This window comes from Aspergillus vadensis (assembly GCF_003184925.1).
Source record: "Aspergillus vadensis CBS 113365 unplaced genomic scaffold BO88scaffold_6, whole genome shotgun sequence".
NCBI classification, from domain to species: domain Eukaryota; kingdom Fungi; phylum Ascomycota; class Eurotiomycetes; order Eurotiales; family Aspergillaceae; genus Aspergillus; species Aspergillus vadensis.
In genome coordinates, this window is record NW_020292044.1 from 514,300 (window position 1) to 527,046 (window position 12,747).

At 51.1% G+C, this 12,747-nt stretch overlaps 4 protein-coding genes across 4 annotated transcripts; 2 read left to right on the plus strand and 2 right to left on the minus strand.

Annotated features, from left to right (window-relative positions):
- Positions 1 to 79: 79 nt before the first annotated feature.
- BO88DRAFT_451776 (uncharacterized protein) lies at positions 80 to 363 on the minus strand (the record flags this gene model as incomplete). Its single annotated transcript, XM_025710652.1, has 2 exons — positions 80 to 141; positions 213 to 363. The coding sequence occupies 2 exons, from the start codon at positions 361 to 363 to the stop codon at positions 80 to 82; spliced, it is 213 nt and encodes a 70-aa protein (XP_025564886.1).
- Positions 364 to 997: 634 nt separating this feature from the next.
- Positions 998 to 3,844, plus strand: BO88DRAFT_486443 (WASP family protein). The gene is made up of 3 exons (XM_025712453.1): positions 998 to 1,640; positions 1,712 to 3,461; positions 3,515 to 3,844. The coding sequence occupies exons 1-3, from the start codon at positions 1,431 to 1,433 to the stop codon at positions 3,544 to 3,546; spliced, it is 1,992 nt and encodes a 663-aa protein (XP_025564887.1). The 5' UTR covers positions 998 to 1,430; the 3' UTR covers positions 3,547 to 3,844.
- A 962-nt stretch (positions 3,845 to 4,806) lies between these two features.
- On the plus strand, positions 4,807 to 6,664 carry BO88DRAFT_423877 (CorA family magnesium transporter; the record flags this gene model as incomplete). Its single annotated transcript, XM_025708693.1, has 3 exons — positions 4,807 to 5,406; positions 5,475 to 6,103; positions 6,160 to 6,664. The coding sequence occupies 3 exons, from the start codon at positions 4,807 to 4,809 to the stop codon at positions 6,662 to 6,664; spliced, it is 1,734 nt and encodes a 577-aa protein (XP_025564888.1).
- Positions 6,665 to 7,244: 580 nt separating this feature from the next.
- trm44 (tRNA (uracil) methyltransferase) lies at positions 7,245 to 9,395 on the minus strand (the record flags this gene model as incomplete). The annotated part of the gene is made up of 2 exons (XM_025709957.1): positions 9,336 to 9,395; positions 7,245 to 9,280 (listed from the first exon to the last, which is right to left on the minus strand). Exon 2 carries the CDS (start codon positions 9,123 to 9,125, stop codon positions 7,245 to 7,247), a length of 1,881 nt encoding a protein of 626 aa, XP_025564889.1. The 5' UTR covers positions 9,126 to 9,280; positions 9,336 to 9,395.
- Between the last annotated feature and the right edge of the window lie 3,352 nt (positions 9,396 to 12,747).

Below are 12,747 nucleotides of genomic sequence, written 5' to 3' on the forward strand. Positions count from 1 at the left end.
CATAACATCATTGATTTAACATTGCTTCATAAAATTACAGCAACCGTACACCCCAACTAATATTGTAGGATTTGTTCCTTTATTTATTCAATTCCTTCATGCGTGCCTCGATCTCTTCCCTTGGGACTTTGGGTGGCATGCCTATATACTAATTTAGTGAACCGCCATAATGTGGAGGGGTTGTGGGGATAAAAGCAGAACGCTTGACTTACTGTCGGGGATTTGAGGACCCTTGGACAAGTGATCAAGCATAGTGGCTTTCTGAGTTCCCTGATCAGAGTTCCTCTGCTCTTGGTTTGGAGCGTTGTTGTCGCTGTTGCCTTGTTGGGCTGGGAAATCAGAACCCGAGGGGATGACAGGCATCTTGAGGAGTAACTGGTCAATGATCGAAGGTAGTGAGTACGAGAGGAAGAAACAGCGAGCTTATGCTGTAGAAAGAAGAGTGCAGGCTAGTGATAGCAGCGAGGATAGTGATCGGGGAAGGTAAGCTTTCTATATCCTTAAGTAGTTCTTTTGAGTTGCAGCACATGCGATGACGTCGGTTGGGCTGGAAGTACCACCATAGTACTACTAGTATAGTACTAGTAAGAAGCGCGCCATTGAGGCAATGCAGTCATTTCTTCATTCACATGGTTGGTGGTGATCCGGTAAGATCAACTAATAAGATGCTGTCAAAGGCGATTCCCTTGGATCTTGCATGTCTGCCTAATCCAGAAATGCCATCATGGTTATTATATGGGTCGCATGCAGACACCCTTGTTGGTCTTTTGATGATGCCGCACGAGACCATTGTGGAATGGGGAAAATTGCGAGTTTTCTTGCTTAAGAAGTACAATCCTTGAGTCAATTAATTTCGCATGTTCTAGTGCTTCATAACAATACAAACACTTGAACAATCATTTATAACTCAGGGGACTGTCAGAGTTGTAGTGCTGAGTGAGCGCCAGCTGCTTCCAGAGACGTCGGGATCCCCACCGCGGCGTTAGTGGACTTTAGTGGCTCTCCGTCGCTCTCTCCCGCCAACGCTCCTCTTCCGGCTACTTGACCTCTTCTCCCTCCTCCCCTCCCCCAAAGCCAGACTTGCTCGGCCACCAATCCTACACTCTAACGGCCTTTCTGTTCTAGATAGAGCCTAACTAGTATTCGTTCCTTTCTTTCGCGTTCCTAGGGCTGCCCTTCAATCACCCATCTACCCCACAAATCCTGGGAATTCCGAACTACCCCCCTTTGTCTCAGACACATCCGTTGTTGCCGCGCCGTATCAGCTCTTATCCGTGCCTAAGGAGCAACCACCCTCTGGTACTTCGGGCTCACCAAGTTACACCAGACACCCTGCAATGCGCCTCCAGCAGGCAATCTAATCACCTCTATCTCACCGGTCATAACCCCCAAGCTACTAATACAGTGTCTTCGCGTGTCGATCCATCGTTATGCCTTCAATCCTGAACGATAACGACAAGGAAACAGTCAGGAGAACTGTACCAAAGCCTGACAACAAAATTCTAGCGGTGGCCGTTGCGCGCCTCTACGTGGCTCACCCAGACACCCAGAGATGGACGTACACTGGTCTGCAGGGAGCTGCAGTCCTCGCAAATGACCTGGTCGGCCGAACATTTTGGCTGAAATTGGTGGACGTATCGGTGAGTACAGCCTGGTAAATCACCCACCCACTGTGACGGTTACTGACGAAAAACACCGTTCTGTGATTTAGCCTGCCAACAGGGGCGTCATCTGGGACCAAGAGATCTACGACAATTTCGCGTACAACCAAGATCGCACGTTCTTCCACTCCTTCGAACTAGAAGACTGTCCCGCCGGACTGTCGTTCGCCGACGAGAAAGAGGCCAAGACATTTATCAAGAAAGTACAGGAACGAGAAAAGCATGCGAGCAAAGAGACACGGCAGACGCCTTTTGCCTCTACCCGAGGACAGGGCCCTGCTCCGGTGGTCAACGGCAAATCCGGGGTTGGGCGGTCGCTGTTTGGCAGCTTACTCGGCCATCGCTCGTCATCAGGATCTCATGTACCCCCGCCGGTGACACCTGCGGAACTGCCTCCTGCTCCATCTATCCAAGTAGCTCCTCCGCCTCCCCCTTCAGCCAGCCCATCACGCAAGGAACTGCCGTTCGACACCAATGACCCCGCATTCAAGGGCGTACTGGACGAGCTCCTACAAATGGGCATTAACGAAGACATGATCGCGGAGAACTTCGATTTTATCAAGTCTTATATCGAACAGAAACAAGCATCAACGCCCAGCCCGCCTTCTGCCGATGACCAAAGGAAAGGCAAGGCGCCGCCTCCACCTCCCCCGTCTGCGCCGCCTGCTCCGAAGGTGGCTGCCATCAGCCCACAGAACACTGGCAACAGCACAGGGAGTCGACGAGGTGCTCCGCCGCCCCCTCCCCCGACGCGGAGGACTCGAATGGATACGACGGATGACGAGCCTGCCTCGAAACGTGAACCGTCTCCTCCCAGGAATCGGTTTCGTGCGCCGCCTCCGATTGCGGATGCTGGTAAATTTGCTCACACACCATTGCCGCCTACTCGCCAACGGGCCTCGTCAAATGCTACACCCGGTCCTCCACCTCCTCCACGGCCTCCAAAGACTCCAATGGATGAGAACCAGTCCCGCTTTGGCGTTCCCCCGCCGTTCCAGGGCGAGCGCAAGGTGTCTGCCCCTCCCGCACCTCCCAGTCGGCCAGGGCCTTCAGGGCCACCCCCTCCTCCTCCACGCACTATGAGCCCTGCAGCACCTCCACAGCTACCTCCCAAAGTCCCCAATGCCTCTGCAGCGGGGCCTCCACCTCCGCCACCCAGAAGTCCTTTGCAGCCGCCACCCCCACCTGTGCCTTCCGCTTCCCGGCCTATTCCTCCCCCGCCTACATCAAGCGTGCCTCCTCCTCCACCCCCGCCTCCTACGTCGAGTGTTCCCCCTCCGCCTCGCCCTCCGCCAGTTTCAAGTGCTCCTCCCCCGCCTCCACCCCCGCCATCGCATCCTTCGCCTAGCGCCGGACCTCCTGCGCCGCCTCCGCCCCCACCACCACCTACCAGCTCGGTCCCACCTCCACCCCCTCCGCCTCCGCCAGCACCAGGCAGTACAATCCCACCACCACCTCCTCCATGTCCAGGAGCTGGTGCTCCTCCACCGCCGCCTCCGCCTCCTGGAGCTGGTGCGCCTCCGCCCCCGCCTCCTCCAGGTGGAGCTGCTCCGTCCTTACCTAAACCCGAAGGTGGTAGGAATGACCTCATGGCTGCTATCCGGGCATCTGGAGGAAAGGGCGGCGGTGGCCTGCGGAAGGTCAAGGATACTGAGAAGCGTGACCGGAGTGGAGCCCTTGTGCCTGGCTCAGCCAGCGAATCGTCCGCGCCAACCCCAAGTGGTGGTGCTGCTCAAGGAGGCCTGGCAGGTGCCTTGCAAGACGCTCTGGCGAAGAGAAAGCAGAAGGTCAGCGGTAGCGGTAAGTAGACACCCCCAGATGGTAATTGATACGCGTACTAATGTGAACTATAGATGACGAGAAGGAGGACGATGACGATTGGTGATCCTTGCTTGAAGGTACTCTCATTTTTCCTAACATCCGTGTTGTTGCCGTGGCTTAGACTTGTTGGATTTTGTGTGATACCTCCGTCGTGCAGCCTCTTTATCCTTTCCTGTTCTTAGCATATATTCCCATCCGGTGCGTGGAGGTGAATGTCTGGTTTTTCTTTCTAGTCAGCATTTCCTGCAGGTGATCAAAAGTATGCACTGGAGATTGGAGCTGTCTGACAGCGGATCCAATTCCCTAGTCTCATGAATGGAAACACAATGCTTGTGTATTTGGGAACTTGGACCTCAGACGCTAGTAGGTCATTATTACAAGATGAGTATTCTCAGTGATATGAGCATTTCCTAGCGTAGCCCGCCCTACCGACAGTAAATATTAAGAGAGGTGATCAACATCCTACTAGGATTGACTACACTCATTCTCAGGGCCCTAGACTTGACCACTTGGTCTGGTACCTTGCTAATGCAATGCCTGGTGGGGCATCCCTGCGGCTCAAAGAAAGTAACCAATGGTTCGAGCTTTTGGCCTTTCCGATCTGGTGCCAAAGTGGGGCCTTCTAGAAAAGACCAAGCTCAATTAGATAAGCTTCATGTGACAATTGTCGAAATGGAGACTTACTTTAAAGACTCGGCATGTATTAGTCTAGCGCTGTCGTGTATCTTATAGCAAGTGGAACAGGGAATATAGTTAACGAGGGAGAGATTGCATATCAGTAGCGAGGCTGGCTGTGAAACGTGACGAAGAAAGAGTAAGTTCGTGTTCAGTTGTTATGTCCTGTGTAATATCAATCCAATGAGACCTTCAAGCAAAAGGGTCTTTAACCAGTCATTGATATTTGCAACTAGAAAACGCAAGCTTTTTTTCTGAGAGTTTTACATGAAGGGCTTTGTTATATCTGGTATGAGCTCTGCCGATCATCCTCGTAAGGATGTATATGGCTTCACCATACTGTAGACCAAGATTATCCGATGGACTTTTAGACTGTTCGTATGACAGTAATGTATTCCTAGCAAAGTAGTATGTTAAAGTCAGCCACAATATTCATCATACACTTTTCCAAGATACAATGATCAAACAATCATGGGAAAAGCGAGGGAATTACTGGCAAATCCGGACTATCGAGCGCTGCCGGATTATCGTTGGTCCGAGCGGCGCAACTTGGATGCGGGAAAAAAGATGGGCGATGATATGGTTTGTTTTGCATCCAGATGAGTGCTGGTCGTCATTCTGGTCGATGAAGCCATAGTACAAGGCAGAGATGCTGTCTCCGTCGTCTATGAAGCCTTCCGCTCCATCGGCATCTCTTCTCCGGTTTCTGCGATCACAATCCGATTCCTTTTTCTTCACAGCCAACCCAACTACTTGCGGACGGTCTCTCAATAACGATCCTCAGTCTTATCATCGGCATCACGCCTTCTCGCTGAGCAGGACGTCGGACTGGACAAATTTAAACCCTGCACCATGCCGTGCGAGCCTAGAGTCATGCCTCTTACCCTTACCCGGCCTTTCGTCTAGAACTCGCGGTACTGTACGATGTCGGGCGTCGCTGGCTCAACGCTCTTCACCGAGTCCATTTTCCCTCCCTAATGCGCAGTTTTCACGCGCTTCATCCACCAAGAGCAAGAGCTTGTGGCGTAGGCTCTTTGACTTCAAGCGAAACAAAGCTGCCGAATCCAAATCATATCTCCGCCAGCCACCTGCATTAATCAATGACGGAACAGAGGGAAGCTTCAATATTGGCCGCGGATTAGTGGCAAAGGCATCTAATGAGCCGCGCCTTCGATGTACCGAGTTCGACAGCACTGGAAATGTTACTCTTGTAAATGGCGAATTCAAGAAGAGTGAGCTGATTGCCAAGGTCAGTATCGGCGGCTCTACGAATTGTTTTATAAATCAAGAAGCGACACAAGACTGATTCAAGCATAGTATGGTCTCCTACCTCGGGACTTGCGGAAAATCGACTCGTCTACTCTGCCTCATATCCTAGTGCGACCGCGCGCCATTCTCATCAACCTCCTACACCTTCGAGTCTTGATCAAGGCTGATCGTGTTCTCGTTTTCGATGCGTACGGATCCACGGACTCATACATGCAATCGCTATTCGTGTATGATCTCGAAGGAAAGCTACAACAGAAACAAGGACAGACTACGGGTGCATTGCCTTACGAATTCCGAGCGCTGGAAGCGGTCTTGATCAGTGTCACAAGTGGCCTGGAGGAGGAATTCAATGGTGTTAGAGATCCGGTCGTGAGCGTGCTCAGAGCTCTGGAAGAGGACATCGACCGCGACAAGCTCCGACATCTGCTTATTTACTCTAAGAAGCTCGGCACGTTCGAACAAAAGGCTCGCCTCGTGCGTGATGCCATCGACGACTTGCTGGAGGCAGACGACGACTTGGCCGCAATGTATCTTACCGAGAACTCGCAGGGTGTCCGACGCGAGGAACACGAACATCAAGAAGTCGAGATGCTACTGGAATCATACCACAAAGTTTGCGACGAAATTGTGCAGGCCAGCGGCAACTTAGTGACCGGAATTCGCAATACTGAGGAAGTGTAAGTCATCCACATTGTCTCAAGTTACTGCGTAACTGATACTGACTTAAATACAGCGTCAAAGCCATCCTGGATGCCAATCGCAACTCCCTCATGCTTCTCGACCTCAAATTCAGCATTGGAACTCTCGGACTCGCAACCGGAACCCTGTTCTCCGCACTTTACGGAATGAACTTGAAGAACTTCATCGAAGAATCAGACTTGGGCTTTGGCGCCGTGTCCGTCACATGCTTTGCCATTACAATCGTTGTCTGTGCTTATGGGCTCGCCAAACTGCGCAAGCTCCAGCGCGTCCGCATGTGGGGCGAATCTGGCGTCGGCGGCGCATCCATGGTCTCTCTGCCTACCAGAGGTGGTGCACTCGCCAGCCACCGGCCAAATTGGCGCGCGGATACCGTCGAGCCTGTCTGGGGCAGTCTTCCCGGTGAAGGACGCGTGGAGAGGATCAAGCGTATTAAAGACAATGCAGCTGCAGCTGCAGCCCGATCTGCAACCCTGAAGGCTGCTAATGTGCCTCCAACACCATCTGGAGACGCTACCAAGCAGTCAGAAAGTTCTTAAATCACATCTTTATGCACCGAACAATCAGTGAGAGCTCACAGAGCACGGCCACTGTCACAATTGACCCACTCTCTGCTCTACCCCTTCCAATCCTGTCCTGACCATCATCCCTGCAATGGTTCCATGGCTCAGGCAGGATTCTCCTGGAAGTCGAGCACGAAGTTCTTCCGCTAGAGCTTATAGAATCGCATGGGAGGAGTTCGGCTTGCGGACTGAATTTTGATATTGTCTTATTTTTGGGACTATTTTTCTCTTCAGCTAGTACTGTCCTTCATTTCACGGGAGGGTCTGTATCTAGCTTGGTATACATACCACACTCAACTCACTCATGGGTTTCTTTATTTCATGGGAGCTAAATGTGCTCTGTAATGTGTCTATAGACGATAGATGTCGATTCAGACACCGACAATGTTACATACATATGTACATTAACAACAATCAACATCATCATCATGTCCTTTCTCTTCCATGTACATACACAAAATCTCTATCTAATTTGCATTCCTCAGTAACAGCTCACGGGGTATCTCATCTCCAAACATCCTCTCTTTCCTTTCTTTTCACAACACAACAAGCATGTTCAATGCCCACCCTGCTTCCCCATCCCAGACCCCTTGTTCAACCCCTTCGCCCTCTCAATCCAGATCTTCCCAGCAGCCTCAACGCCCCCCTCACGCGAACACTCCCGCCTTACAGCATCCATAACCCGCTCCAAGACCTCCTCTCCATTACCATCACCATCACCACCATCAGCAGCAGCAGCAGACCCACTCGCCCTCCCCTTCCACACCTGCGTCGTCCGCCTCCTCCCCCCAATTACAGCCATATTCCTCGTACTCGGAATCCGCAACAGGGTCCGCTCAACCTCGTACCCGATTTCCTCCGCAACACTCATCGTCTTCGCAGTCAACGATCCATACATGGACTTAAGGAACCCTGCTTCCGTAGTCTGAGCATCCTGTTTCTCCTTCCGGAGGGATTTGAGGTCTCCTGATGCTGGATTACCCTCTTCTTCTTCTTCCCCTCCTTTATCTTCCTCGTTTAATTTACTCTTCTTGCCCGCCTTAGGAGGCGGATACCGGAACCTCGCACCAGAAAGCGAATGCGAGCAGCACGGGATAGCAATAAAAGGGGACGGCGACTCGGGACAAAGAAGCGTAGCCATGAGGGGCGTCCAGACGGTGAGTTCATCTGCGTGATTGGAGATAATGAATGTGTCCTTTGGAAAAGACCCCGTGTGGGATCTTATCGTCAGCTCTTGGAGCAGAGAGGGGTTCGTTTCGGAGAATGGTTTGGGGATGTAGATTTCCTCCGTGAGTCGTGATTGCACGGACTCTGGAAATATACTCCATGTTTTGCGTCGGCGGGCGTCGAAGCCCCAGCCTTTGTAACCTTCCATGAGGAGGACGTACACGAGGACGCCGTTGCCGCAGGCTACGTCGACGAAGCCGGGGAAGGTAGATGGGGAGTTGGTGGAGGTTTGCTCGTCCGCTGGGACAGCGCCGTACATGCTCCTCCAGAGTTCGATGAGGAATGCGGTGATTGAGAGGTCCTCAAAAACGTGCTTGGAGGGTTCGGTGCTCTCGACCCAATTTTGGCACAGCTCGGCGGCGTATTTTGCTTTCAGCCGTGTATAGGTGTTTTGCACGAGGTGCTGTGGGATCACGTTGTCTTTGACTGGGTTTTGGCTGCCGCCGCCGCCGTTGTCTGGTTTGCCGGTTAGACGGGTGCCGCGGGCGAGGCGGATTTGGATGGTCAGGAGGGCTTGTAGGGTGCGCTCTAGACGGTTTTGGATGGGTTCGTTGGGGAAGAGGAGGAAGTGGATGGACATGGTGCCGGGGTTGGGGGAGGGGTCTGATGTGTTGGTGTTGTAGTCGTATAGGAAGGCCAGGGAACGGAGGAGAGGGTGGTAGAAGGGCATGTCTTCTTTGGAGGTGATGTGGGGGGTATAGACAGCGAGGTAGCGGTTGATAGATCCCTCGTTGGCGTCTGTGGACTCGTTGATGGGTTCGTAGAAGTGACATGTTTGGTCCATGACTCTGTCTAGGTTCGGGTTTCTGGGGATGAGTCTCCTCACTACCGTTCTGGTGAGAGTGAAATTGGGAATTTCCCTTGCGGTCATGGGTTCCATGTGCTCCTCGGTGGTCTCCAGATTGCTGTTGCCATCCTGAGCGAAGGACTGCTCTTTCTGTTGCGGTGTCCGCAGTGAACCCCAGCTGTCGAAGAGGATGTCTGCCCGGTATAGATGGGTGGAGCTCATGTTGGGGTTGGCCAGGAGAAAGAGAGTCATATCTTGGATGACCTCTGGCTTAAAGGTGAGGCCATACTCAGCCAGGTCTTGAGATGTGACCCATTCTTCGGTGCTGCTTGCCAGTACTGAAGAGGGCTCGAGAGTCTCAGCAAGTGGTTTGCCGGAGAGACGGGTCAAGTCTCGCGGATTCTTTCTTTTGTTTCCAGTCATTGTCTTGTAGTTGAGGGGTATATATGGCTTAAATTGATATGATTGGCTGATTCGAAAATACTGCTCCTTGACACAGATGCAGATGACTGGCTCTATATCCACTCTAGTAGGAGTGTGTCTTCTTTACAAGAGATTGATATTCATCTTGAAGAATTCTGCCATTGGTCTCCGATTAGTCAGTGGATTCATTGCGGGGGAAATGGCAGAGACCTTGATTCGTTCTACTGTGAAATACTCTTGTATAGGCGCTGATGTGTAAGTTGCCTCTAGTACATGCAATTTCAGACACCAACAGATGCCCCTCAGTGGTATACTTTTTGATGTCGAATTCCCCTCCATCGCGTGCACACATAATATTAGTCATCGACTACTATGCGTCATGTGACAATCCTTTGTGCTCATGCCATCTACTATACGTATCTCCTTGAAGCATTGCTTTCGAGATAGCTTAGATAGCAACTACCCTGTCGCCAAAGGGGACTGATCAAGAAGTACGACCCTTTTCGCGCTAAATTAGAGGGTTATCTTCAACCTCTGGCCTATCTGCATCCTTTCATTGACGCCTCGCATGTTTAGGCAGATTATGCAGTAGGCAACAGAACCAATGAACTGACTATTGTACTATCAATGCAGCCTAAATATGAGAGCTGACCAACTTGGACTAAGTCTACTAACTAGTTAGTTAAAGGAGCCTACTGCTAGTTAGTTAAAACTTAGGGGCCCTTGCTGACCTGAAGGTAGTGGACAGATAACGCGCCGTTCCTCACGGAGATTGAGAGCTTTCCATCTACACCCGCTCATCTTTGCTTTTTTTTATTCTCCGGTCGCCTTTTTTCTGGTTCCTCGTGTCTGCATGTACTATGTAGGTACGGCATGCATAGTTTCGCACCCGCCGATTGAGTTATTGATTAATTAGACCTTGGGATGTTCTGCAGCGCCGAAAATCCTCGTATGGGCGGCCGAAGGAGGCCCGGAAATGCAGGCATCGGTTTGCCTTTTACGCACATCCGCTGAGTCAGTGGGCAGCCGCTGTTTGCATCGAGGCTCCACTTTGCGCTTTTCTTGCCATCCCGGCTTCCGCATATTATTTGTCTCTTAGACCTTCCTCGAATTGATTGCTTTTAGTTGCTTTCTTCTTGATACGGAATCGATGGATGCAGGTTGCGGACGCCTTCGTTGCTCCCCCCCTCCTCCCAAATATACCTGGTCGCTTGCCTCGCCATGGGTCTGATTGACGTCCTGCCCGCTCTCAGTGTCCGAATGTGAAGCTAGTTCGGACTTACGGAGATATACCACGCACTCCGTTAGGTGGGCCGAATTGGACCTACACTACCCAGAAAGTTGCTACCATGTGTCTCCGTACTGTGCTTGCTAAGCAGCACATCAACCTTGCTTAGAATACCCCGTGTCGAAAATCCTGCTCATCGAGTGGGTGAGCATCGTGCAGAGACCGACGATCATCACGACCTTTATGTCTTGCGGGGCCTCGACGGAGATTGACATGACCATGACGTTTACAAAGTATATGCTCGCACTAATTGACTAGACTTCAGGTAGTGGGCACTGCACATCAGGCTACAAAGTACTATTGCTATCTTACGATTGCCTTCGCCTATATTACTCCTTATGCACGAAGGATTCGGATGACAAGTAGGGATTTTATCAATGCTTTTTACTTGGGAACATCCACAAATTTGGGTATGCCTTTGTCCCCTGGATGAACAGGCCCTCATCAAATAAAATCTGGGGTGACCAATTCTGACACGGCAGTTCTTGAGACTGGTGGGTTCAAAAACGCTAGATGTTTGATGTTACCTCGCACATGTTTTCCATGTTGCTCGTGTTCAAACCCGCAGGGAACGTGACACACCAGGGCCGATCGCCGCAAAAAGAAAGTTCCTAGAGATGAACAGGAGAATAGCAGGCCACTCGTGTCAACACGCACCACCGCACTAACCGCTTGCTACATTAGCTTGTTCTCAACGAACCATTGCTTTAGCCTCTACGCTCCAGAGGCAATGCGCGCAGTAGCGGCATAACGACTAATATAGCGGCCATTTCTAAGGGGCCGACGGAGAAAGGTGCTAGATCACTAGGCGACCAACCGTCAGAGACTAGACGTGCGCGACTCCGATATATTGTAGGCTATGGACTGGCGTATTCTTGGCGATAACAAACTACATAAACTACAACAAGAACTGAGCAGTTTGGATACTCGGACATCTTAGACCCTTGGAAGCTTTAGCATGACTCCGCACAATAATGGGGCCATCCGGCGTCCACTTGACTGTACCGTGAACAGTACAGTAATGTTCGCGATGCGCCTGGCTGGATCTCCGCCACTGAGCCAAGATCACAGATGCAAGGTTGAATGAAACTGCCCCCGCGTACAGCCTCGGGAATGCCGAGTGGCTGTTTCCGGTCAAATTTTCAAGATGAGGGGGCTGTGCTACTTACATGGTTACATCTGTCGCGGGTAGGCCCCATAGGTGTTTCTCCTCTTGACCCTTCTGATCTTGCATTGTGCGTCGAACTCTGGATGAAATCATCCATTGGGGCTAACATACACAATGATGTACAGACTCCTCGTCGGTTTGTCCTGGGTCAGAAAGACCACACGAAAGTACTACGAAGTAGATATTGCAGTAGTTGCAATTAAAGACCTCTTTCTGTCTTACTGGCAACGCCGAAAATTTCAGACAGCCAAGGTGACTCGAATGAATATGGACAATGGCGGGGTAAGACTGCGCGGGTAAGACACTACTAAATCGAATCTGCTGGGATAGTAAGATGCTTGCAGCCAGCGGGTTCAGTGTGTGAGCACCCGCGCAACCGCCATACTTTCTGATCGATCTGGACGGGCAGTTGTGGTATGTACTACTACGAAGTCTGAGTCGAACATACTCAAGATCCTGCAGAAATCGAGACAAGAAGGTTGCTGGTTGGCGGATTGCACGCATGGTCCAGCAACGGGCAGATCTAGGCCCCGAAGATCAAATTACTAATGAGTCGATGCCTCCTGCTGAATGCATACCAATCATCATCTGCCAAAACTCTAAGCTTAGCAGACTGAAGAAAATGTAATGTCTCAACCGTGAACATTCAAAGTTCTGAAGCAAAGCAATCAGATCCAGTAGTACTACTGGAAGGATGACTGAGAAATCTATTCAAAACTTTCACGCCAGGAGGACTTCTCTTTACCCGCGCGAGCAGAAACCGAAAGTTAAACTGACGCGACCACCATTCACGATGATTCCAGGGGAAAAACAGAAAAGAAATAAAAAAGAAAAATTGCCCTGTTTCGGTAAGATTTGATAAGTACCCGACCCACCAGACGGTACCATAGATAGTAACAGCAGCTAATAATTGAACAATGTGATTCGTCCTAGGTGTGTCCCAAGTGCCCCAGCTAGCAGAAGCTAGATGCCGGCTAGACTGGCTGGTGTGCTGCTCCACTGGCACTGTTTTGGACACCCCGGTGCATCACCCCTAGAAGGCCTGGACCGGAGGGATTTTCACAGTCTTAGCAAGGAATACAGTCAGTCAGTAGCCTGCATCCTAGGCTCATCATGAGATCAAAATCAGCTGCCCATATCTTTCTCAATCTCTTCTCATCAACTTC

Excerpts from the sequence above, each read along its gene's own strand:
- BO88DRAFT_486443 (XM_025712453.1), top strand. The coding sequence starts at position 1,431 with ATGCCTTCAATCCTGAACGATAACGACAAGGAAACAGTCAGGAGAACT. Across the intron at positions 1,641-1,711 it reads TGAAATTGGTGGACGTATCG|CCTGCCAACAGGGGCGTCAT; the intron begins GTGAGTACAGCC and ends TCTGTGATTTAG. Across the intron at positions 3,462-3,514 it reads GCAGAAGGTCAGCGGTAGCG|ATGACGAGAAGGAGGACGAT; the intron begins GTAAGTAGACAC and ends TGTGAACTATAG.